A 26960-nucleotide genomic window follows, 5' to 3' on the forward strand; every position below is an offset into this window, starting at 1 on the left:
TTAAAACAGAAATACAAATATAAACACCAATTTAAAAATATCTTTAAAAACAATTAATAAAAACAATTAAAAGCCTGGAAACCAGGTTAACATTGCAACAAAACTAATTAAAAACCCTGAAAGGCCAGGCCAAACAGATGGGTTTTAAGGGCTCTCTTGAAGGTCAGTAAAGAATTAAGATTACGAATTTCTGCTGGGAGTGCATTCCACAGCCCAGGAGCAGCTACAGAGAAGGCCCGCCTCTGAGTCGCCACCAAACGAACCGGTGGTATCTGGAGACGGACCTCCCCAGATGACCTTAACGTGCGGTGGGGATCATGTAAAAGAAGGCGCTCTCTAAGATATCTCGGACCCAAGCCGTTCAGGGCTTTAAAGGTAATAACCAGCACTTTGTATTTTGCCTGGAAACATATCGGCAGCCAGTGTAACTGTTTCAAAACAGGCATCATATGGTCTCTCCAGGTTGCCCCAGAGACCAACCTGGCTGCCGCATTCTGAACTAACTGAAGTTTCCGGACTACGTACAAAGGCAGCCCCACATAGAGCGCATTGCAATAGTCAAGCCGGGAGGTTACCAGCTGATGCACCACTGTTTTGAGGTCATCCTCTTCGAGGAATGGGCACAGCTGTTGAATCAGCCGAAGGTGATAGAAAGCACTCCTGGCCATGGCCTCCACCTGAGATACCAGGGTGAGGCCTGGGTCCAGGAGTACTCCCAAGCTGCGCAACTGCTCCTTCTGGGGGAGTGTAACTCCATCCAGCACAGGAAGATCTAACTCACCCCTCAGATTCTGAGCCCCCACAATGAGCACCTCCATCTTGCTTTGATTCAGCGTCAATTTGTTATCCCTCATCCAGCCCATTACTGCCTGTAGGCAGGCATTTAGAGAATGAGTGCCATTTCCTGAAGATGAAAAGGAGAAGTAGATTTGGGTGTCATCAGCATACTGATAACACCCAGCACCAAAGCTCCTGATGACCTCACCCAGCGGTTTCATGTAGCTGTTAAAAAGCATTGGTGACAGAAGTCAACAGCCAAAGTCCTACAGTGAGTTTCATAACTGAATGGGGAATGCAAGCCCCCCGATCCTAGTCTTAACATTCTAAGCACTACACTACACTACACTGGTTCGCAACTGTGTGCATATTGATTGCAGGAGAAATCTGATGCAGGAGAAAAAGGATTTTCATTTTAGGGTGAAGCAAACTAGTGGGGAGGAGTGGGAAGGAGTGTTGGATACCTTTAAGAGAGCACGAAAGGATTCAATTATCAAAATGTGGGGAGGTTGTGGGCCCAAGCCATGGATCTTTCAAGTACCTCGCAACACCTCTGCAAGGGAGAGAGGGAGTGTGGCAGGATTGTCCATGCAAAATCTGGTATCGACAGGTATGTCCAGAATTTCTTCTAAATACACACACACACAATGTCAATCTTTTCCTGAGTTTATTTTAGTGTAAAATGTCGTGAATTCAGCTAATTTAAGTGGCAGGGTAAGGGGGAGGGATGCGAGAAAGAACAGAGAGGAGGAGGAAGACAAAAAGTGGTGTGAGGTGGGAGCAAGGCTATGTGTGGCTCCCCAGAGGTGCATCGGAATCTATTCCAGCCCACCACCAGATTTGAGTCTGACACCCCCTGGCATAGTGCATTTGCAAGATAAATAAAACCCAAGCCCCAATAATTTAAATATGGGAGGGGATCTTTTATGAAAACAAAATTCCTGTTGCACCTCCTGTAATTTTCTGCTGGATCCGCCCCTGGTACTATCTACTTATTATCAAAATTTAAATGTTTCTTTTCCACTTAAGTAGCTCACAACATAAAAGCATAGAACAATCAATGAAACATCATTGATATAAATATAAATATAAATATCAAAAACTGGGAGCCAGTGTAGATCAAATAGCAAGGGAGCTGCATCGTCCCTATACTTGGCCCCCAACAGCAGCCTGGAAGCAGTATTCTGAACCGGCTGCTGGCCAGGGCATGGGTGACAGTAGCCAGATCTGCCGTTTCCAGGAATGACTGCAGCTAATGCACCAACCAAAGTTGTGCAAAGGCACTCATGGCCACAGCAGCCACTTGGATGCCCAGGAGCACACCCAAAATGCAAGCCTGCTCTTTCAAGAGGACCTGGGTACACCATGCTGACAAAGAACGCTTAAGGAATATGTTTCTGGAAACAAACAAATGTTTCTATTAAATTAAGCAAGAAAGGTGGGGAAAAATCAGTAGCCGTCATCGTATAAAGCTAAATGTCAAATGCAAACATATGGATGCAACATCTCAAGAGACACCTCTCATTGTTGCATTCCTAAAGCAGAAGAAATTCTATACACAATGTGCCTTTAAGGTATGAGGAATTGCAAAGAAGAAAACAGCATTCACAAAGAGAAAAGTATAGGTTATATGGAAACAAGAAAAGAATTCCAGTGATGTGGCCAATGAAAGAGTAACCAAAATAGCCCTGTATTTTTGTTTGCTAGGCAGTTTTCATAATATACACTTGCAAAATGTTCTTTAACAGGCTGAAGATCAGAAAATGGCTTTTTAAATGTAAGATGAAATTATTCCATACTTTAAAGACTTGCTATGACCAGGCTCAAACTATCATACTTTGGATACATTATGTGAAGATCCAGGTCCCTTGAGAAGTTCATAATGCTGGGGAAAGTTGAAGGAAAGAGAAGAGGATGACCAGCAGCAAGGTAGATGGACTCGATTATGACAGCAGTGAATGCACCACTGAGAGACCTTAAAGGCCAAGTTGAAGACAGATCGTCCTGAAGAGACTCTATCTATGTGGTCACTAAGAGGCAACACTTGACGGCACTTAACAACAAATCTTTATATACCGCTTTTCAAAAGAAGTTCCCAAAGCAGTTTACATAGAGAAATAATGAATAAATATACAAGATGGATCCCTGTCCCTAAAGGGCTCATAATCTAAAAGAAATGTAAGACAGCCAGCAACGGTCACTGGAGGGACTGCGCTGAGGGTGGATAGGGTCGATCAATCAATCGATCGATCGATTATTTATTTATTTATTCGATTGATATTCCGTCCTTCCAAAAATGGCTCAGGGCGGTTTACAACAGAATAAAAACAATTAAAACACGTTAACAATTAAAATCAAAACTATAAACACAGAATAAAACCAATTAAACATCCAAACAGTTAAAAACCCTGGAAAACCAGGGCAAACATTTGAAACAATTTAAAACAGTTTACAACAATTTAAAAACCCTGGAAGGCCAGGGCAAACAGATAGGTTTTAAGGGCTCTCCTGAAATACAATAATGAACTCAAATTACAGATTTCTGCTGGTAGTGCATTCCATAGCCCAGGAGCAGCTCCAGAGAACGCCTGCCTCTGAGTCGCCACCATATGAACTGGTGGTAACTGGAGACAGACCTCCTCAGACAACCTTAACGTGTGGTATGGATCATGCAGAAGAAGGCGCTCTCTAAGATAACTCGGACCTAAGCTGTTCAGGGCTTTAAAGGCAATAACCAGAACTTTGTATTTTGTCTGGAAACATATCAGAAGCCAGTGTAACTGTTTCAAGACAGGAATAATATGATTATATAGCATAGGATAATCTATCCATCTAACTATCTATATTACTCGCAATGCTTGAAATTTAATATTATGCACAAACTTTGGCTCAGGGAGTCTGAAAGTGCATCTCTCGAAGTTCTACACATAAACAATGATATCTATCCTCCTTTGGTCCATATCTGATGGTAGTATGAGAGTGTTCCCCACCCTTAATGAGAACGTCAGAATGCTTACCTGTAACTGGTGTTCTTCTGGTGGTCCATTAACCACCCAATCCATTAACATGATTGGACTTCACATTCCAGTGAAAGCAGGATCAGGAACTCTTCCAAGCTTTCTCATCTCTCATAAGCCCTGCTCCCTTCTACCTAGTACCACATGCCCAGCCTTTACCTCCTCAATTTAGGAGTTCGCCGCAGCCAATCACTCTGAGCAGGGAAGCTGGGTAGGCATGTGAATGGACAGATGACCACCAGAAGAACCCCAGTTACAGGTAAGCAACCTCACATTCTTCTGGGTGGTTTCTGTCCTTCACACAACTGCGCTTATTGCAAGCTATATCATCATCAGAGGTGGGCCTCGGAGCATGTGTAGAATGAGACATACCAGGTAGAAGGCAGGAGAGATTACCTGAAAATTTATTGGAGCACTGCGCGTCCGAAGACTGCATCCCTTATAGCTCACATGTCTAGGGCATAGTGGCGAACAAAAGTGAGTGGTGTGGCCCACGTGGCTACTTGACAAATAGATTCCAGGGAGAGTTCCCTATTGAAGGCAGAGGACATGGCTAAAGCTCTGGTGGAATGTGCCTTGATCCTTTGAGGTGGTATACACCCAGTTAGTTCATAAACCATCTTTATCGTGCATAAGCTGAGTGATTGGAAGGAGGCCTGATGGCCTCTATGCAGCTTCCCATACAACACAAATAAAGATTTGGCGTCTCTAAAAGAAGATGTCCTGCTGATGTAGAAGGCTAATACTTGACGGACACCCAGGGTATGCTTTTGGCAATCTTCTTCAGAGGTTGGATTTGGAAAGAAGACAGAGATGTTTTGACATTTATGAAAGGTGGAAACAATCTTAGGGAGAAAGGTGATGTCCATTCGGAGAACAACTATATCCAGTTGGAAAATAGGTAAGAAGGGTCACACCTCAAAGCCCTCAATTCTACCACTCTCCTAGAGGAGGTGATAGCTACTAGGAAAACTGTCTTAAGTGTAAGTAGACAGAACTAGCAGGTAGCCCAAGGCTCAAATGCTTTGTTCATGAGGGTGCTCAATACTAAGGTAAATCCCAAAGGGGCGAGTCAGAAGGGGTGTCTGGGTGGAGGTTGGAGAGCCCCTTCAGAAGACCTTTAATTTTAGGCATATGGAAAATAGAGACTGGGTTGTGAGGACGCCAGTGGGCCACAACAGTTGCCAAGTGTATTCTAATGGAGGCCATACAGAGACCCAATTTCTTTAGGTCCAGTAGGTAAGAAGGTATTGGGGCAGGAGGGCTTTAGCAGGATCCCCTTTTGTGAAGTTTTTCAATATAAGAATATCTTCCATATGATTTATATATCAGGCGGTATAAAAATATGATGAATGAATGAATGAATGAACGAATGAATTTAGCCTTGTAGAGAGCGAAAGGTTTTCTTGCTGCTGACAGAACTGTCAGAAGATCTGATGGCCAGAGGGGCAAATTCACCATGCCTAGCTGCAGTTGTGAAGTAGCTCGCCCTGCTGTTGGGACAGGAGTGCTGGGTGGTAGAGGGGGCAAATAAAGGTTCTATGGGATAGGCGAAGGAGGCTTGGGAACCAAAGGCACTACAGCCACCATGGAGTCACGATGATACAGTGTGCTTTGTCTCATTGTATCTTCTGCAGGATACATGAAAGGAGTGGAATCGGTGGGAAAAGGTAAGTATCATGTGCACTTCAACTCATTATAAAAGTATCTCCCAGGGAGCTGGGGCCCCCACTCAAGTACAGTACCGAGGGCATTGGTGATTGTCCAGACTTGCAAAGAGATCTATGCTGGATTAGCCTCACAAACTGAACACCTTCCATAGGGCTGATAGATGGAGCTGCCATTCGTGAGAGAGGAGGTAGGTACTGCTGAGAGAATCTGCTATGACATTTTTTTGCCCTTGTATATGTATAGCACAGAGGTAGATGTTGTGACATATGGCCCAGTCCCAGATATCGAGGGTCAGCTGTAGAAGTCAGTGAAATCTGGTTCCTCCAACGGTTGATATACGCTTTGGCCATGGTGCTGTCTGTCAGTATCTGAACCCTCAGATGTGTGAGAGAAAACTCTTTAAGGCCTTGAAAATGGCTAAGAGAGAACTCTTATATGCTTTAATGGTGTGAGCTTTTGGACAGGGTTGACACAATAGTCCCCCAGACTGACTCTGAAGCATCTGTCGTGATGCGTATTTGAGGGTCTGGGCTGTTGAACAGGGTGTATCCAGTCAGGTTCTGCACAGAGCTCCATCATCTGACACTGTCCAGTATCTCTAGAGGTATGTAAAGGAGCATGTTTTGAGGGCAGTGTTGGGGATCGAAGGAGTCCAAGAAGCACTGTTGGAGAGGTCACATTCTCAGGTAGGTGAAGGGGAGAATGGAGATTGTGGGGCCATGAGGCCTAGCAGATGTTGGATGTTTCATGCTGAATGGTGTTGCAACACAAGGGTGGACAAAGCTATTTCCTGCAACTGAGCTATGTGTTCCACTAGCAAGTAAATTGCTTGCAGGATAGAATTGAAAATAATTCCAAGAAACTTTATTCTACAAGTAGGAGTCAGTTGGGATTTCTGCCAATTGATTTTGAGTCCTAAGCTTTGCAAGAGAGCAATGGTGGAGGTCAGGTGGAACTGCAGGGCCTGTTTTGATCGAGTTAAAATGAACCAATAGTCTAATTAAAAGAATATTTCAATGTCCCTTTCCTGCAAGTGAACAACCACCACTGCTATGCATTTTCTGCCATGCATTTTCTTGGTGCTGTGGAGAGACCAAAGGGTGTTACTCCAAATTGGAATTTGCAGGACCCTATCTAAAAGCGGAAGAATTGTTTGTGTTGTGGGAGAATGGAGATATGATAGTACACATCCTCTAGGGAAGCGAACCACTTGTGTGCAGACAGAAAGGCAATGATGTCTGAGACAGTCAGCATGCAGAACCTTTTATAAGATATGAAGGTGTTTAAATCTTGAAGGTCTATAATGGGACAAAGTCCTCTGTCCTTCTTTGGGATGGTGAAGTAGAGTGAGAAGAAATCATTGCATAGGTGGTCTGGCACATGTTCTAGCACTCTTTTTTGAAGTAGAATTTCTATCTCATCCCAAAGGTTCAGATTCGCGGGACTGATCTTGGATCTGGAGTTTGACGGACATTTGAGAAATTTGGAGGTGTAGCTGAGTAATCAAGTGTCCATAGTTATTTCTTCCCACATATTCAGATAGGGTCTCAGTCTCATCCAAAACGTCCAGGAGTCATGCACATTTGTGGTAGCGGGCAGCCTTACCCTTGGGTTGGATTGGCTAGTTGAAAAAGAATGGTCTCTTCTTGTATGGTGTGGCCCTTTGCTGAGAAAAGGAATGAGAAGACTGGGCTTGCTAGGATGATCTAGAAAACATAGAGCGATGTGGTTTAAAAGGTTTAGTGTAATATGCGGTAATAGACGAACTGAGACTCATGGATCAAGCAGTATTGCACAGCTACTGAACATGGTTTCATCCATCTTGGTTCCAAATAAAGCTTCAATCCTGGTCCTGGCCTCAAGGGCCAGGTCTAAAGAACATAGCCAAGCATTGCGGTGCAAGGTAATGGAGTTGACCATGGTTCTAGCTGAACAATCAGTAGAATGCCTGATAGTATGGATAAGCTGCTTGTTCAATTTGAAAGCCTCGTTTAGTAAAGCCAAGTCTGTATCACATTTGTCCGATGGCAAATAGTCCAGGAGGAGAGACGTCTCTCTCTGGGCACTGCCCAAAGCCATTTGGATGTGATGGTATATAAATGAAATAAATAAATAAATAAATAAATAAATAAATAACTGTTTCCCATAGCAAGTGGTTGTATCTTGTCATGAAAGCTTGGTAGTTGGCAATTTTTAAGTGGAGAGACAACGTAGCGTAAAGTCATCTGCCAATGGAGTCTAGCTTTCTACCTTCTCTATCGATAGGCGTAGACAGTTCTCTGTGTCTAGAGCTATTTTGACCTACCTCAGCAACATCAGAGTTGAGAGTCAAATGTCTTTGCAGAAAAAGACAATCGTCCAGATGTACTTTAAAGGGGTTTTCTACTTTTTAGGAAGTTGCAAGGACCAAGGAAGGTCTTTCCCAGCAACTTCGTGTAGTTTCTAGAATCTTTAGATTCATAGGCAACGTCATAGAGTGATGAGCATCATGGGATTAGTTGATGGCTTGACCGGGTCCCTTGTGTGTAGCCCCAGAGATGTCACTATTCTGGCAACTTCACTCAAAAAGGATTTGAGGTCCTCCAGCCAGTCCAATTGGGGCAACATCTGGCATTTAGGAGTGCTCTGCCTCACTGTCCGAGTACAAGTCAGAAGACTGCAGAATCTTTTCTGGGAAGACAGGGTCCACAGGAGGTATAGAAGGCAGGCAAGGCAGGAAAACCTGATCTTGCAAAGGAGCAGGCAGTGGAGATGAGGCAGTTGAAGGGCAAGGGCAAGGAGGCTGAGCAGGCAAATGTAAGATCTTTTGCTTTGGGGCAGATGTTGGAGAAGTGGTGATGGTCCCTGGCATGGGAGCGAGTGGTGGGAGGAGATCTATGATCGTGAGAATAGTACTTTCTGCAGGGGGATTGTACCCAGCCATATCGTAGAGAGTGGGATCTAGAGAAGTGGCTGGGGGAGTAGACTCTACAATAATGACCGCTGTAGTCAGCATGCTCGTCAAAACAGGACTGGTGTCTATATCGTGGCTCATAGTGCTCTTCCTCCAAACAGGTATAACTTTCAGGAGAATCCAGGGGATGAGAAGAGCCCTCTGAGTAAAACCCATCAATGTACCAACAGAGTATGGGGGAAAGGCATAGAAATCCCCCATAGGATGGTCCATGTGAGGGGGAGTACATGCCCTATGCACTGGCAGAGGAGATCCAGAGGAGGCTCTGTTCCCAGGAGAAAGACAGAACTCAGACTCCGCCTCAAAAAATGAGAGACGTGAAGGTTCCACCCTCTCCAGAATGGACCGATGGATTAAGAACCTACTGAGACCGAGGGATTAAGAGCCTCCACGAGTCAGTTTCACATGCTTCCTCTTGCATTGTGCTTTCTTGGGTTCTGCTGTCGGGACCAGGGGGTGGGTGGGTTGTGGAGTCGTGATCAGTGAAGTGCTAGCAACAGCATAGTAAGGCTCCACTGCTGCAACCTGAGGAGGGTGTGTGGTGAGATTTATTCTTTTATTTTATTTATCTATTTATTTAACATTTTTAACTCAACATTTTTAACTCACGTCTTTGGGCGGAGCTCTTGGGGGAGCTCCAGTTCTTGTGAATAGGAGCTCTTGTTTTTCTCCAGTTTCTGAGCTGGAGGCAGGGAGCCTCCCAACGAGGTGGAGTGGCCTTGGAAGGTTGGCTCCGTCACAGCCGGTCCTAAGAAAGCCGGAGCTAAATAAGTCAAGGTAGATGCCAACATGGAAATTGCAGGCAGAGTTGGCGGCCGTAAGGGGAACTCACAAGAAACGTCAGAGCCCAAGGTCCTTGAGTGAAGACCAGAAGTAATGGCAGCGGGGGTGGGATTTTTTTGCAGAGAATAGTCTGCTGAACCACTAGTAGTAGAGGCCACAATGGTTGAGGAGAAGAGCGCTTTCTTCTACAGACTAGCACTGAGTCTAGAGGCTCTGTTTCAGCGGGCCAAACTGGGGAAGTGCTGGCAATGAACACAGTTCTGAAAAAGATGGATCTTGTTCTGTAGCATCTTATTCTGTATCTTATTATGTAGCATCATTACAAGGCTGGGTCTGGGACGAAAAGGAGGAAAGAAGGGGACCATCAGCAGGAAGACCACCACACTGCTGCTGTAGAATAATCAGATTTTTTCTTTTTTAAAGGCAGGCAGTAGCAAAGTAAGGTAAGCTCTGTGTGGTGTGTGTGTGTGTGTGTGTGTGTGTGTGTGTGTGTGTGTGTGCAGAACAGGAGAACAAAACAAAGTTGGTGGTTATCCAAGGAGGGGAACTTGGCCTTGCAAGAGGAACAATGTTTGAAAGAGGCAGGCTTATCAGCCATAAAATATCTGGGGAGCGGCGGGGGAAGAACCTGTTCTCTCCTAACTGGGGCAGCAGGGGAGGCGGGTGAAAAACAAAATGCAAAAAACCAACAGAGGGTGAGTAAACTTTGTATACAGGAAGAAAACAGAAGGAATAAACCAAAAAACAAATATAGAAGAGGGAAGGGAAAAGGTCCTTTAAAAAAAAACAGGAAAGGAAGAGCACTGACCAAACAGAGACGTTGTCTTCTCGGCATAAAAACGGAGGAAGTAAAGGCTGGGCACGTGGTACTAAGTAGAAGGCGAGGACACGCTTATGAGAGATGAAAAGGCTTGGAAGAGTTCCCGATCCTGCCTTCACTGGAATGCGAAGCCCAATTGTGTGAAGGACAGAGACCAACCAAAAGAACATAGTAATACCACAAACACATTAGCGTAGCCTCATAGAAATAGTGAGGAACAGGCCTCAAATAAGCTATCCCTAAGCAGTATTACAATCAGTGTTCCTTCTAACAGGGATTCCCAGATGTTGTTGACTACAACTCCCAGAATCTCCAAGCAAAAGCCATTGCAGCTGGGATTTCTGGGAATTGTAGTCAACAACATCTGGAAATCCCTGTTAGAGGAAACACTGCTTACAATGCATTTTGACACGCCGCCAGAATGTGAGCCACCAGAATTCTACATGTCATAAAACCAGTTTCATTCTTTAGCTACCATCTTAAAAATACATATATTGGACTATATTCCAAAGGCTCAGTGCAAATAAATGATAATAATCCATAGGCAGGTAACATATTTAAGAACAAATGGAAACATTAAATTAAAATTAGTAGACACAAAAACAAGCATCTCTTAACTTAATATCCCTTAACTGGTGCAGCAAATTAAAGCTGCTTCGCTTTAATAGTTTGTGCTGCTTACATTTGGCTATCGTTGGACACTAAGGCATTTTCAGATATCAAGACCAAATAAGATTGCTGCATCCATTTATTTTTATCTCTTGCATAACAACAAAGCAAGAAAAAGCATTTCACCCAATAGTTGCAGCAACAGAGTAAGAATCTGTCCTCCTACAAAAAATAAACATTAGCAATTTCAGCACCTTGTGGCTAAAAGGTCAGGATAACTTTTTTTTTTACTTCACATAAAATAATCCAATATCTTACAATTACACACATACAGTGTATTAGTTACATTTCTCTGGAAGCCAATTCTTTGCAAGGCTTGCTTGTGCTGTCACAAAGTTATGATGATAATATAACTTCATTATTTGTTTGTTTGTTTGTTTGTTTGTTTATTGTTAAATTTATACCCCGCCTTCCATTAAGAAAATCTCAAGGCAGCACGTTATGCATAAACGAAACTAGACATCCGGCAGTAGTAGTAGTAGTAGTAGTAGTAGTAGTACTTTATTATAGCCAACGGCCACTCAATACAACAAAACTACACACAAAACTACATGACACTTCAGAAACATCAAAAGAAACTACAATAGAAACTGTACAGTAAGAGTATCATACATGAGGAATTTTGTCTAGATAAAATCTGTTCACCCTCTGACTATGCTATGCCCGCATCTAACCTCTCAACATGTCTTCTGCAGAGTTTACTTGCAATACAAAGAAACTTGGCTACTTTTGTCGAGATGAAATCATCCAAGTCTGCAAGTAAAAACTCCACTTTCTCCTGACCTGAGGTAAATCTACGACCTCTTAAAAGGGGGAAAATTAATTCTGTTCTTAGCTCCTTATAAAAACAACAATTCAACAACACATGTTCAGTAGATTCAACCTCTCCTGCGTGACACGGGCACAATCTCTGGAGATAAGGGATTTTCAGAAATCGCCCTTCCAGGACGGCTGAAGGAAGGGCATTGAACCTGGCCGCAGTCATTGCTCTACGGTGTTCAACGAAGGATAACTTTGTCAAGTATCGAGCCGGGAGCCAACTATCAATTTGGGCCCCCATAAAAACCCCAGATCTTATTTTACTAACATCCTCCTGCCTGGCAATGTCCATTATGCATTGGTTTATGGCGTCTGAGGCCTTTTCGAGGCCCATCGGTCTTATCACCAGAGATGAGAAACCCAACCTACTTAATCTGTTGTCAATGGCCCGTTTCCATCGGGTCTTAAAAGAGTCTTCTAGGACTAACGGGGCAAGCCCATCAGGGCAGAAAAACAACTTGAGCCAAAAACTGAACATGGCCTTCCAGATTCTAGCCTCAACAGTAGGCCAGCCCACTTCCAGTCTAAGGCATGCGTTGGGGACAGACCGAGCAACCCTCAGTATGCCCCTGAGAAATTTGGTTTGAACAATTTCTATCCTCTGGAAGTTAGTGTAAGCGCCCGTCTGCACACCCACCATAAGTAGAGCCAAAACTTTGGCTTTGAAAAGATCAAGGACCACCTGTACTGATTGGGCACGTTTTCTAATATGTAAAGATTGAATTGCCGAGGCGACTCTTTGGGCGTTGAGACTTACATAATCCCTGTGGGCAGCAAAGCTCTTATTTGCCTGCAGAACCCATCCTAAGTATTTAAATTGCCTCACTTGTTCCAATTTATGGCCATTTAAGGACCAGGCACAGTTTCTAGGTCTATTTGAAAAAACCATAATTTTGGTTTTGTCATACTTTATGGCTAGCTCCTGGGTGGTGCAAAAATCTGCCAATGCCCGTAACGCTCTTTTAAGACCAATTTGAGTTCTTGAAACTAATGCGGCATCATCCGCATAAAGTAAAACATTGACATGCCTGCCAGCTAATTTAGGCGGATGGAACTCTAGTTTCTTCATGTGAGTGACTAAGGAGTTCCCTTAGTGAGGTATCATCATGGAGTTTAAATATCAGGCAAAGCAGTCTCCTGTCTATGGATGTTGTAGCAAGTTTCTCCCGTAACCTACCTCTCGGGACCAAATCAAATGCGAACTTTAAGTCCACAAATGCTGTATATAATGCATCTGGGGCCTTCCCCGAATATTTTTCTGCCAGATGTTGTAACACAACTATCGAGTCCATAATCGACCTTGCCGCCCTAAAGCCATCCTCGGCAAGGATCTGGTTGTTGTCAAGCCACTCCATGAAGCGAACAAGCAGATGCCTGGCATATAATTTGCCTATAAAACTTAAAAGGCTGATGGGGCGGAAGTTCCCTGGTTGGTCCTTTGACCTTTCTTATATATTGGAACAATAATCGCCGACCCCCAATCTTTGGGGATCTGGGCTGTCCGATCAATGTGCGAAAAGAGGGCTGCCAATATCGGGGCCCACCACTCCAAGTTGTTCCTAATACATTCCACCGAAATATAATCTGGCCCAGGGGCCTTACCCACATTAAACTGATTTACCAGAGATACTATATCAGAGCATGAGACCAGCGGCCAGACTGGACAGTCCTCCAGATTTAGCAGCATTACAGGGGAAGGCTGTTCATCCGAGCCATACAGTCTGGAAAAATGGTCTTCCCATGCAGCTGCTGGAATTTGGGTTCAACTCTGGATATTCCCCTTCCCAAAAATTTGGAAATCAAACGCCAAAAATAAGAGTGGTTTTTTTGTTGGGCGGCAAAGATCAACTGCTGCCAGTCCACTCTGTCTGCCTCAAGTTTTTTAGCTCTGATAAGTTTTTTATATGCCCTCTTCAGAAGTAATAAATTGGTAGCACGAGTTGGATCAGATGACTCACGGTATCTATTGTATTCATTAACCAAGACCCTTTTCAGCTTCCTACACTCATAATCAAACCAGGCTTTCGAAGAGGGAGGGCCCAACCTCTTGTGGGCTCCCTGCTGGACAGAAAACCCAGAATTCTCAATCCTGTGCACATCAGAGGCAAACACAGGAATGAGAATTCTGGTTTTGCCACCAAATATCTATTTTTGAGATACAAGAGCCGGGGGTTGGAAATAAATTTGTGTTCAAGTGGGGAAAGTACCTGGGAAGAGGTCCAGAGGTGCCCTCATAGGAAGTGTAGTTAACAGGGAAACCCCCTTCTCCTCTGAAACTTCCCTTGCTCCCATTTTGTGCATTGAAGGCAAATAAAAGATTAGAAATCCCACTTGTTTCTAGTAACACCTTTCCATGATACGATTACAGTTTCCGATCTTATTTAAACAGCATGTGAAATGCAGTCCTACTTTTTCATCAATGGGAGTATTACATAAGAGCATTCTGTTTCCCACAGTAGCTAGCTAGGCTTCCCATAAGGGAAGCTTAAGTTCAATAATGAATGGAATGAAGATAATTTTATTCTTCACTGCCTGTACAAGAAAAGGATGAGGAAGATACAAAAACATATTGGGATGTGGTGTTAGCAATCCTACCGTGAAGCTGTTGTTGACATTTTTAGTGCTGGATTCTGCCACGCTAGCATCTGTCAGATCGACCTCATCAAAAATTATTGACTGGAAAACAACAATTCAAAAAAATGAAAAACTTCAGTTAAATGCAATTGAAAAGAAAAAGCAGATCAAGTATACAAATTCTGGGGTTGAAAGAATTGTCACTGGAGATGTGTGCTGGCAAAGAAAGACTGATAGTATGAGAAAAACAATCAGATACTAATCACAACTCCTAAGGTAATATTTATAGATAAATGAATGATCTTCCAATGATTCAGAAAAGACAAGCCACAGTTCTATACCCTGTGTGTGTCTAAACCAGGCACAATAACTCCAATGGATGTCCACTGTAACTCTTCCCTCCCCATCAAGCCACTGCTGTGTGAGGCAAATCCTCACACAGCCAGTTAATTTATATGAACTGGAAGTCCTCCAAAACTTACTTAGGATAACAGTCACCCATGTAAGCACTGATCAGACCCAGACCTGCTTAACTTCAGCAAGCAAATCTGTGTCATGTGCCCACAGACTGGAGTCTATGTTTCCCCAGTATTCCAGAAATTAGGAAAGAAGTGCCAGTTAGTGATGTGCACAGACCAGTCCAGAGGCCATTCTACAGGCCTCCAGACTGGTCTGTTCTTGGGGTGGTTTAAGGTTCGCACGCTGGGGTAGGGGTTGTACATACCCCTCCCGCCGCATGTTTTTTAGGAAGCATTTGGGGTGGCGGGATACCTTCCTGCCGCCCCTTCCCCCTCTCAACTGCAAAAGGTTTCAGAAAGACTTTTGCGTGTGTGCACGGAGATGTGATGCGTGCACATGCAAAAGGCTTTCTGAAGCCTTTTGCAGCCGAGAGGGATACCTCCCTGCCACCCCAAATGCTTCCTAAAAAATGTGCGCCAGCGGGGAAAGTGGCGGGAGGGGTGTGTACACTCTTCCTCCGCCCTTAAAGGAACCCCCCACCCCAGTGCCGGACCGCAGCTCCGCGGATCCGTGCACATCCATAGTGCCAGGTACTCTAGACACAGGAGCTTCTCCCATTGCAATGGTAGTGATTCTCTTATATTTAGCAGGGGGAGAGCAACTGGCCCTATCCAACCCCAGCAAAGCATCCCTCCAGGGGCAATTTCTGGCATCTGCCTTATGTTTCTTTTTAGATTGTGCACCCTTTGGGGACAGGGGACCATCTTAATTATGTATTATTTATTTTTCTATGTAAACTGTTTTGAGAACTTTGGTTGAAGAGTGGTATATAAATAGTAGTATTAGTAATTAAGTGACTGACTATGTTGAGGCATGCCTAGGAACTTCCAAAGGAACTACTACACATCTTATCTGTGCATGCAAGGTCCAGGATTGTAGCCATGGTCAACCTGTGGCCAAAACTATTTAAAACCACAAGTCCAAGCTTGGGTGAAAAAATGTTTCTTTAGAGTCTAAAGTTGTCCGATATGGGGAGGCTCTTATTACAGCAGGGAACACATTCCAGAGTCTTGGGCTGGCAACAGAGAAGGCTCGACCTTGTGTAGCCACCAAATGAGCCAGTGGCAACTGCAGATGAACCTCTCCAGATGATCTCAATGGGTGGTGTGGCAAAAGTTCACATTCTGAAGAACTATAGTCTCCAAGCGACACCATCTGGAATCTGCCCGAGAGGTAGGAGCAGAACGACTGCAGCAGGGCTTCCCATTCCCAATCCTCTCAGAGAGTCCAGAAGGATGTCATGGTTGATAGAATCAAAAGCTTCCAAGAGATCCAAAAGGACCAACAGAGACACACTCCCTCTGTCAATTCCCCATTGGAGATCATCCATCAGGCTGACCAAGGCAGTCTCCATCCCATAGCCCGCCACAGCAACATGCATTTGAGTGGTTCCTCTTCCACTAGCACAAGTTTGTGCAGCACCACAACTGCTCAAAGTTGGTTCCTTTCCACATAGCTTGGTCAGTAACACATACCTTTGCCGTTTTTGCATAGTACAGAGTTCGTCCTCGCAATTTGAAGTATCTCCTCTTCCAGCGCTGAAATGAGCTAGTCTGTTTCATCAGCATGCCCTCTTTTATAATCGTCTAGAAGCCAAGAAAATACAGGCTGAAACAATGATTTACTTACAGCCCATTTAACAAGCCTTCCCACAAGAAGCAACAAAATATTGAATCTGACAGCAATGTTCTTTATTGTTTGACTGCCCTCTGCTGGAAATACTCAATACACTCATAAAACTGAGCTGACAATCTTATCTACATCCAAGAGCAATAAACAATGGGCAAATACACAGTGCAGAGAAGAGATTCCATTTCTGCGTGTAACAGATGTTTATCATGGTGTGAGAAAGATACAGCTCTTCAAGCTGGTCATGGTGATCTAATCAAACTTTGATGATACAGAAAGTATAAAAAATGCAGAGACTGAGGTCAGAGCCCTTGTCCTGTGCAATCAGGGCTCTGATCTCAGCTGTTCAACTAAAGTTAGCACACAGCAGGCTACCTCATGTAAAGCTATCAGCATATGACTACCACAGGAAATGATCTGCATATTTAAGGGAGTGAGGAGGGCAGCAATAAAAAGGCAAGAATAATCTTTCCAGCTATTATATTTGGTATTTTTTTCCAGATATTCTTGGCTCTGATTCATGGCTGGCTGGCTGGCTGCCATTTCCCAAGGCTGAAGTGCCAAATCTGTCTACACACAGAGTTCTGGACTTCTTTTCCCCCTCACTGTTCCACAGCTAGACACACACAGAGAGACACCTACTCACTCTCCACACATCCATTCATATAATCTGTATATCCAGGCTATAGTGCTATGCTTAATCCACATTCATTTAGTCTCCCTTTTTACTAGATGCATTTGTTACCCTAGCTGAGGAAAGACAATAAGTCCCTCAAATATACTAAAATAATCCCAAAGTGGAATCTTGAAAAACGAAAATAGATGAAAGGCACAAACTGAAAGCAAAGACGTCAGCATTAATCATTACCCATGCATAGCTCCTGACATTCCATTTAACTCTCCTCTCCCAAGGGAAACACCACCTCTGGTAATCCAATAGTGCAGTTTACGAACATATCATTAGGAGAATATGCTGCTGTAATGTTGTAAAGCTATTTATTGGATCATTCTGTAACCAAATGCCAAGGAAACAACATATATAGGACATAGCAATAGTCTCACTGTAACACTGGGTTATTACTGATAATTGGCAGCTAATATGACAATCAAGATACACTACTATTCTTATCACACAGCTCTGCCAAATTAGCATCCCACTATACTGCATGAAACATACCAAAGGGTATGTTTGGTGACCCAAGATTTTGGTATAGTTCTGAGAATTCTTTTACAAGGTAGAATTATCTAGCTTGTTTAAAAAAAAAAAAGTAGATAAGTGAATACAAGTTACTAGGCCACAAGTTTTTTTTCTAGTCAGGCTGCCCACACACATCATCATCATCATCATCATCATTTGTTGCCTATCAAGCTCCAGAAAGAAACGAACCAAGTATCTTCCAATTTACATAAAGCTTACCTTCCTGCCTGGCAAGAAGCAATTTTTGTACACCAAGATTATCATGGCTAAATAGGCAAGTGGCTATTTACAAGTATGGGACAAGTTATATAAAGCTTAACTGTGGGTGCCTGCTCTCCTAAACAGCTGCAGATTTTAATAGTTTCTGCATACTTTCCTCTCCCAACCAAACTCCTGTTTCCTAAGCAACCAGTAGACAAGAAAGTGCTATACAACAAACATCACTGCAGCCCAGTATGCTACTTCCATCTCCCTTCTGTCAGGATATACTAAACTAGAAAGAAAGTGAAACAGTACCATTAAAAGTTCTCCCATTATTCTCAAGTGCTTCGGCACTTGATAATATTCTTCGGCAGCACATATACTAAAACTGGAACGATACAGAGAAGATTACATGGCCTCTGCACAAGGATGACATGCAAATTCATTTAGCGTTCCATATTTTTTATTAGAGGAGAGCTGGCCTTGTGGTAGCAAGCATGACTTGTTCCCTTAGCTAAGCAGGGCCTGCTCTGGTTGCATTTGAATGGGAAACCACATGTGGGCACTGTAAGAAATTCCCCTCAGGGGATGCAGCAGCTCTGGGAAGAGCAGCTGAGGTTCCAAGTTCCCTCCCTGGCATCTCCAAGATAGGGCTGAGAGAAATTCCTGCCTGCAACCTTGGAGAAGCCACTGCCAGTCTGTGTACTGTAGACAATACTAAGCTAGATGGACTGGTCCTATGGTCTGACTCAGTATATGGCAGCTTCCTATGTTCTTAAGTAGGATCCAATAGACAAAGAATGGTGAAATGGGAGGCATTGGAGCTAGAATGCTACTGAGCACACATTTCTCAAACACATAAAGAAAAGCAGACTCAAATTTTGGTATAACTTATGAAGGATGGAGTCAATCACTTGAACCCTCAAAATCTTAACAGTAATAATAATAATACTCTGGATAAAAAAGAGATTGCATCAAAGCCCTGCTTCCCTACAGAATCATTTATTTATAGAAAGCTTCTTGTCTCCCCACAGGAACTGACACTTCAGTAACCCCAAAACCAAAAATTCCAGTACTCCTGTTAAGCAAAGAGACCCAGCCAATTGCTGCTGGCTTATCTCAATGAAAGTCACAGAGCTGGAAGGGAGCAATAGTACGACGACTCTAAATTCCACCCCAGTCATATCCATTAGCCCTAATTCATTCACCCCCTGCAAACTGAACAAAAAGTCACCTTACAAAGTGGTGACTCCCTTATATTTAGCAGGGGGAAAGCAACTGCCCCTATTTCCAATACAGCTCCCCCCTCCCCCCCATCCTGGCTGTTATCTACCTTATGTTTCTTTTTAGGTTGTTGAAATAAACAAACAAAAACTGTTGTTGATGATGATGATGATGATGATGATGATGTCCCTTCCCCAAGTAAGTCGACACAATCCACAAACAGCTTGATACAATCAAAGAACTGGTGTTCTGGAGACATTGAGCCTAGAGATCATATAGCTCCAGATTACTCAAGAAAGTATGCTCAACTATGCACTACAGTGTAACAGAAAAACAGATTATTATTCTCTACCCCTGCTAACTTGGCAAAGAGGCACCCTTTAACGTGGTGATTCTCTTTATTTAGCAGGGGGAGAGTAACTGGCCCTATTCACCCCCAGCACAGTACTTCCAGTGACTGTTACTGGTGTCTATCTTATATTTCTTTTTAGATTGTGAGCCCTTTGGGGACAGGAATCCATCTTATTTGTTTATTATTTCTGTGTGTAAACCGCCCTGAGCCATTTTTGGAAGGGCGGTATAGAAATCAAATAAATAAATAAATAAAATAAATACCCATGTCGAATTCATCAGTTTCCAATCAGTCATAGCAGGAGCTAAAGGTTTCTCAAGAGGACTACATTAGGCCTAGTTGTTAAAAAGAATTTTCTACCCTCAAACTGCTACTCCCTGAAAAAGATGAAGTGAAAGAAAATGCTAGAATCAAAAAAACAAACAAATGCATATGATTAAAAGATCAAAGACTACAAGAAACCAACTGCCATTGTGTGTTTCATTATACATCAGATAAAGTTAGAGTTAACCAAGAACCATGATGCTAGGACAGATCTGGACCTGCCATGGGTAATATAATACTTATGTCACTCATTACACCAAAAAGAGACAGACATCCTTTAAAAAAATTAGGCTGCAGTTGAGAATATTTATTGGCGCAATCCTGTGAATATGTGGCATCAGGAGATATCCAGCAGAACTTGGATCACAAGCAGAGTAATTTAGGGTTTGACAAGTAATGACAGAAACAAGCATCAACCCTTAAAAGGGTTCCAACAGATCCTAAATCATACAGTATATGCTTGCTTTCTGGAGCTTCCTTACCTCTGCATCCTGTTCAAAGAAACATTTCAAGCTCAACAAGTAGTACGCTAATTTGATTTTAAATGTTACCAGCCTTTAGTATAAGTTTGTAAGACTAATAATGAGTCGTTAAAAATTCACTCCCCATTCTGTTATACTTACTCATATCTAACTGAACTGGTGTCCCAATCCTTCTCCCAGTCCAGTCAGGGTGCTCACTCACCTCTACAGAATGAACTCACCTGTGCAAGTGATGAGCACTCTTCCATCTCTTTGAAATAATGCTCTAAAAGATCACCACCACCCAAAAAAGCTGTCTCCACGCCCCTCCCTCTCATCAAAAACAAGTCAAGGCATTTCCCTGCATTAGACTATCTACAGGAACCTCATAGGTACGTGACTTAGACATGAAAGGCCAGCAAAAAACCATACATAGCTGTTGTGCTGCCTCTCACACAACACAGATGCTGCCTGGGGAGAGAATAAGCCTCTAGTTTACAGCTGCCCATCTCTGCAAGAGAGCTGCTGTTCTATTTTTAGGCAGACAGCTTAGTAAAGACTTTGGTGGGTTTGGGCGGAAAAGGCCGGAGATAAGATCAAGATGACTTTATAGCGTGCTTTTTCCCCTCAGACATTGCTTTTTTTTTTTTTTTTTTTGGCTTGATGTTAATTTCCCAGCCAGCATACTGCTCAGTCTTTTCAGTGGTGGGGAATACTACTGACCAATGAGCCCTGAGGAAAGGGTAATAAGTGCAATTTTTCCCTCTATCCTTCCTTTTACAACTCTTTAACCAAAAAATGAAATAATTTACCTTCAACATCCAGTTAGGCATCTTATGTAATGACCCACAGCAATGGCTAAAGGGGAAAGGGATCTCTTATTCTGCCTTTGCACATGAAAATAAACCAGTTTATTATAGGAATTTCTTTTTAACTTCTGTCACAATTTGCTGGCAATATGTAGCAATTATGTCTTAATTCTGGGAATAAATAAAAGTATCAATCAACCAAAACCAAGAATTCTTTTGCAATTCAACAACTTTACTTAGCTCCCAAAAGAAGTAATGATTTCTCCAAGCAGAAATGAGTGATAGAAACCAGTTAATTTCTCCTTTCACAATCAGGACATTGAGAATAGCCTCAGTGTACCAAAAGAGCCTCAGTGTATCAAAAGACAGAGCATGAACATTGTGCCTCAGTCCCTTTGTTGTAACTCCTTTACAAGCCTCAGAAGCAAGATGCATCTAAATATCAGTTGTAGGGGAACAACAGCAAGAAAGAGGGCATGCCCTTACCTCCTGCCTGTGGGATTCTCAGGGGCTTCTGGTGGGCCACTGTGTGAAAAAGGATGCTGGACTGGATGGGCCTGATCCAGCAGGGATGTTCTTAAGTAACAAATTTAGGTTGCCTGGGACAAAAAATGTTTTTATTAAATAACTCTGCCTCTGAATATCCTAGTCTGATTGATTGATTGATTAAGTGCTGTAAAGTCGGTGTCAACTCTTAGTGACCACATAGATAGATTCTCTCCAGGATGATGATGATGATGATGATGATGATGATTATTTCGATTTCTACACCGCCCTTCCAAAAATAGCTCAGGGCAGTTTACAAAGAGAAACAATAAATAAATAAATAAGTCTTCTCCAGCACCAAAGTTCAAAAACATCAATACGTTTTCTATCTTACATCTTCAAAGTGCAGCTTTCGCATCCATAGAGTGTCACAGGGAAAACCACTGTCTGAACGATTCTAATATTTGTAGGTATAGACATGTCATGGCAGCTAAATATCCTTTCCAAGTCCTTCATTGCAACCCCACAATGAAATTTCCTAGGGGACATGGCTCCCTGGTGCCTGGGACTTTCCCATCACTGAGGTAACCAGTCAGCTTCAGAGAAGATGTTTTATAGCTGCTTCCCTCATAAACAAAAATAAATCTTATGGAGTTTTAGCTAAAGATTTATTCAGAAACAACTCCATTTTCTCCTTTTCCTTTCCCCTCTGACTCGACCCCCTACCCCCCCCCCACTCTCTCTTACAGGAACTCCACTGGAACAAACATCCCAACACAACATGGAATACAACACATTGCTTCCCAATATAACAACCAGAATTGAATTAGTCTAAAATTCAGTGACAGTCTTGAAGTCTTTTAGGTGGTCTCCTGTTATGCACACTTCTCCTAATTCTTAGGTTCTCTAGCAAAAGAGCTATTAGTGATGTTTTTTCTAGGACAGAGGATTGCCCATCACATTCATCAGCCTCCTCTGTAAAGTCAAAACTGGAAGCAAGATCAAATTCCTCTCCCTCTCAAGATCAGCCTCTCTTCCCTCTTGCATCATGGTATGTATGCTGGAAAGTCTTGAACGGTTCCACTTCTTTCCATCATCCAATATGACAGAATCTTCTCAGATTTCGAGTATTTGTTTTGGTCCAGAATACTAGGGACATCCCTTTCTCACTTTATAAGGCAGCCATACTCAAACAAAGCCCCCCACCTGAAATGTTCGCTGTTTTGAACCCCATTTCTGTTCCATACACAAATTGGCTTTTTGTTGCTTCTTCTGGACCCAATCACAAATCTCTGCTTCCTCAAAGTGAGATGGCACAGAAAGCCCTATCAGGTGTTGTCAATGGGTATGTTTGGTGCATCCTCTAATCAGTTCAAATGGAGATTTTCCTGTAGTAGAATGAGGGGTGCAGCGGGGAAATGCTTGACTAACAAGCAGAAGGTTGCCAGTTTGAATCCCCACTGATACTATATCAGGCAGCAGCGATATAGGAAGATGCTGAAAGGCAATAGGCCTCTTGTATTCTACTAAAGAAAACCACAGGGCTCTGTGGGCGCCAGGAGTCGAAATCGACTTGATGGCACACTTTACCTTACCTTACAATGAGGAGTAGTTCAATAAGCAAACAGAGTTTAATGGATTGTCTTTTTCAAAGGTTGTTGTTGTGTAGTACCCAGTTGTAAACTTCCCTTCACTAACCTGTTCATTCTTTCCATTAAGCCATTTTCTCAAGGATGATACAAGGAAAGAGTCCTGTGTTTTATCGCATGGTTATGCAAGTATTGCTCCATTTCAAATGAGGTAATCTGTGTCCCAATGTCAGTCACTAGTCCATTATCACTCTCCCTCACAAAAACTGCAGCCATGAACTGGATCACCTTGTTTGTAGCAATGTGGTCAGCAAATGAAACTTCTGGCCACCTGGAATAGTAATCCACCATCACTATCTATCTATCTACCTACTTATTTCTCTTAGCTAGCCATGCGTGGTTAGGATTTGGCAGCAGAACTCTCATGACACGCTGCAAGAGTTCCTGGCAATGGCGAGAGTTCCCGGCAACGAAATGGCGGCAGGCGGTGGTGGCGGGCCGCAAAATGTCCTGAGGAGGAGGCCTGGGCTGGGAGGAGGAGGCGGGAAGCAGCAGCAGGACAGACTGGCCCTGGCCCTACCCCACTCAGGGAAGGAGTATGTGGTGGCGACTCAGCCTGGCCTGGCCACTGGGAGCAGGAGGAGGCAGTGGCGGCGGCACAGACCGGCCCCGGAAACAGGAGAGGAGAGGAGGCGCTGGCAAGAGGAGAAGGAACAGGAAACGGACTGGGGCAGAAGGGGGGGAAGTGGTGGAGAGATTGGAAAGCTGGCCATAAACCACCACCGGGGAGTGGGGGGGAGAAGCGGCCTGGCGGGGGTGGTAGCATGCAGGCATCAGGGACTGGGGCAGAAGGCTCGGGGGGAGCGGAGTGGGGCAGAAGGCTCGGGGGGAGTGTACTACCGCCCAGATGCTTTGTGCGGGATCTGCTAGTAACAAATATTTGGTTTGTGGGTTGGTTATCAAAAGGCCCCACTATATCCAGAGCAAGTTTTTCCCAGAGGTCATTGAGATACTCTACAGGAGTAAAGGGGGTGGTAAGTCTTCTGCAATTTGTCACATACAGCACAAGCCATCCAGTGCTTGATTATATTTTCAATGTGCTAGGTATTTGGTTTAGCCACCCAAAACTTGCTATGATTCACCTTTTAGTCGAATTCCTGTCCAAGTGATCTTTGTGGGCAATTTTGATCACTTTTGCTTGTAAGGAGATTGGCACCACCAAACGATCAGTCCTCAGCACCAGCTCATTTAGACAAGACAGCTCACTTGCTATGTGCATGTATGGTTGAAGATGTTCAGGTACCTTGTTTTGATGAGGCCATCCATTAGTTATGTAAGGTTTAAGTCCAGTACTTGATCAGCACTGAGGGCCATTTTCCATTCAGAAGATGTGATCAATCCATGAGTGGATGAAGCTATTTGCACAATTGCTACTCCTTCATCCCCATCTTCTGGGATATCCTCTTGGCCAGGAAGTCTAGATAAACAATCTGCAGTTGTATTCTGAAGACCTGAAAGATATTCCACCTGGAAATTTAAGTCCATAAGTCTGGTGATCCATGTGGCTGTCCTTCCGGCTGCTCAACTTGATACCCATGTAGTAAATAAAGCAGATAGGGGTTTATGGTCTGACTGTAAAATGAATTTTCTGCCCCACAAGTAAGTCCTGAAGTGCCTCACTGCCCAGAAACATGCTAGAGCTTCTTTTTCAATGATAAAATACATCTTCTGTGAAGCAGTAAGCACTCTAGAAACAAAAGCAAAAGCAATTGCAACTTCCTTGTCCTCTTTTTGTTGGGTCAAGACAGCACCCAAACCATATTTAGAAGCATCAGTGGTTACGTAGTGTGTCTGTGAGTGTGAAAAGAAGTTAGAGCAGGGCTTTCAGCAATGGCCAGTTTGAAAGTCTGAAAACTAGCCTTGCTGGATGCATCCCAGTAAATGCTACATTCTTTTTAAAAAGAAGATGCAATGGAGCAACTTCTGAAGCCAATTGTCTAACAAATTCAGAGTAATACTCACATAGTCCTAAAAATGAGTGAAGGGCATCCTTGTTGTGTGGCTCTGGTGCTTTCCAATTAGCTTTCACCAAGTCTATTTTGGAATGTACACCATTCTGAGATATTGTGTGTCCCAAGTACATCACCAAGTGTGTGTAAAACGGACATATCTCTGCAGAGATAGTAAGTCTGTGTCATTGGAGTTTTCTTAAGACTTCTGTCAGTTTAGCATCACACTCTTCAATGGTTTTGACATACACTAAAATGTCATCCTTAGAGTAAGTGATTCCATCCATAGTCCAAAATATTTCATGCATTATTTGTTGAAATACCGAAGCTCCAAAGGTTAATGCAAAGGGCAGACATTTGTATTGAAAAAACCCACTGGGTAATGAAGGCTGTGTATCTGCGAGAATTTTTGAGCAGAGGAATTTGATGATAGGCCAAAGACAAGTCCAAAGTTGTGAACACCGAGGCCTCCTTCAGAGTAAGCATTTCCCATTGATATTGCATTTCATTGAGATTGGATAATGGATGACAATCCACTACCAGGCTGGAGTTCACATCTCTTAAATCTACACATATTTGCAGTGTATCATTTGATTTCCGCACAAGAAGAATGGGAGAGACCCATTCTGATGAATCAACAGGTTCTATGATGTCACCATGCTGTTGTCTTAAGAGCTCCTCTCTAAGTGGTTGGCGCAAGGCTATGGATACATCCCTCACTTTGTGTTGTACAGGTACTGTTGAACTACAATGCTCATCATCCCCAGTCAGTTGGTTCAACCACAGATGGAGAGCCAAGGAGTACAATGCAGCTCCAAGCCTCACCTCAGTACTATGTTTGCACATGCTTGTGCGCACCCTCTCCCTCTCCCTCTTTGTCTCTATCTGCCAGCCTCCTCTGACAAACAGCATCTGGCTATTAGTTAACCCCTGCTAACTAAGCAAGGAGGCACCTTTTGAAGCAGTGATTCTCATATATTTAGCAGGGAGAGAGCAACTGGCTCTATCCATTCCCAGCACAACATCCCTGCTGTTGCTGGTGTCTCTTTTGTTTGTGAGCCCTTTGGGGACAGGGAACTTTCTTATTTATTATTTATCATTTGTCATTTTTCTGTGTAAACTGCTTTGAGAACTTCTGTTGAAAAGTGATATATAAACATTCATAGTTGTCATAGTAGTAGTAGTAGTAGTAGTAGTGTTACATTTACCTTCATCTGAGTTTTATGTTTCAAATGTATGGCAGTGGCAGGAGTAGCAGCAAAAAACATCAGAGAAATCAGCAATCATATCAACATATGGATGCTCCATCATCTGTAATACAGGTTCCATTCTATTTGAGTCTAACACTATCTGTAGGTCTTTCTGATGTTTCCAGTCCAATACAGACTCCTTTTTGTGTCACATACTCTTTTCCTGATGTCTGAAGGCTGCTGGCACAGATATGAAGTTGTAAGGAGTAAAGCAGATGGGAAATGATAGTGTACAGAGAACCAGAATTCATCAGCATCCACACTTCATGGCTTGACTATGTGGAGAACCAGGCTATGATTCTGTCATACTTAAAATGCTGTCAGGAAGTAGTTCATCTGGCTCATGCTTATCATATGGTGAATCAGTAATGGAGTGGACAATAGACTTACGAACCTTAGCAAAGTGTCTCCTTTTTTTGCACCTGTTGCAAGTGACCTTCTGTGCAAGGGAAGGAGAGCTGGTCTTGTGGTAGCAAGCATGACTTGTTCCCTTAGCTAAGCAAGGCCCACCATGGTTGTATATGAATGGGAGACTTGATGTGTGAGCACTGGAAGATCTTCTCCCTAGGGGATGGAGCCACTGGGAAGAGCAGAAGGTTTCAAGTTCCCTCCCTGGCTTCTCCAAGATAAGGCTGAGAGAGATTCCTGCCTGCAACCTTGGAGAAGCCGCTGCCAGTCTGTGAAGACAATACTGAGCTAGATAGACCAATGGTCTGACTCAGTATATGGCAGCTTCCTATGTTCCTATGTTCAAGTCAGTGAGCAAAATTGGCTTTGTTGGCAGAGTCTCCACATCAGTAGCTTCTCCTTTTTTGTGCTGCCACTT

At 43.3% G+C, this 26960-nt stretch overlaps 1 protein-coding gene and 1 non-coding gene across 5 annotated transcripts in view; one reads left to right on the top strand and one right to left on the bottom strand.

Annotated features, from left to right (window-relative positions):
- DGKD (diacylglycerol kinase delta) overlaps positions 1 to 26960 on the bottom strand; it is a 136984-nt gene that overhangs the window by 90373 nt on the left and 19651 nt on the right. For 3 of the 4 annotated variants that reach the window (XM_053310578.1, XM_053310584.1, XM_053310583.1), the window contains 2 exons: positions 16078 to 16188; positions 14105 to 14185 (listed from right to left, as the gene is read on the bottom strand). In XM_053310578.1, coding sequence (XP_053166553.1) covers positions 14105 to 14185; positions 16078 to 16188 — 192 coding nt within the window. Of the gene's footprint in view, positions 1 to 14104; positions 14186 to 16077; positions 16189 to 19469; positions 19548 to 26960 lie in introns of those variants that run through there. The other variant, XM_053310579.1, reaches the window with a different exon arrangement.
- Positions 17991 to 18094, top strand: LOC128352656 (U6 spliceosomal RNA). The gene has a single exon (XR_008320556.1). It is a non-coding gene; the product is annotated as a U6 spliceosomal RNA (small nuclear RNA).

The sequence above is a fragment of the Hemicordylus capensis genome, chromosome 3 (assembly GCF_027244095.1).
Source record: "Hemicordylus capensis ecotype Gifberg chromosome 3, rHemCap1.1.pri, whole genome shotgun sequence".
NCBI lineage: Eukaryota > Metazoa > Chordata > Lepidosauria > Squamata > Cordylidae > Hemicordylus > Hemicordylus capensis.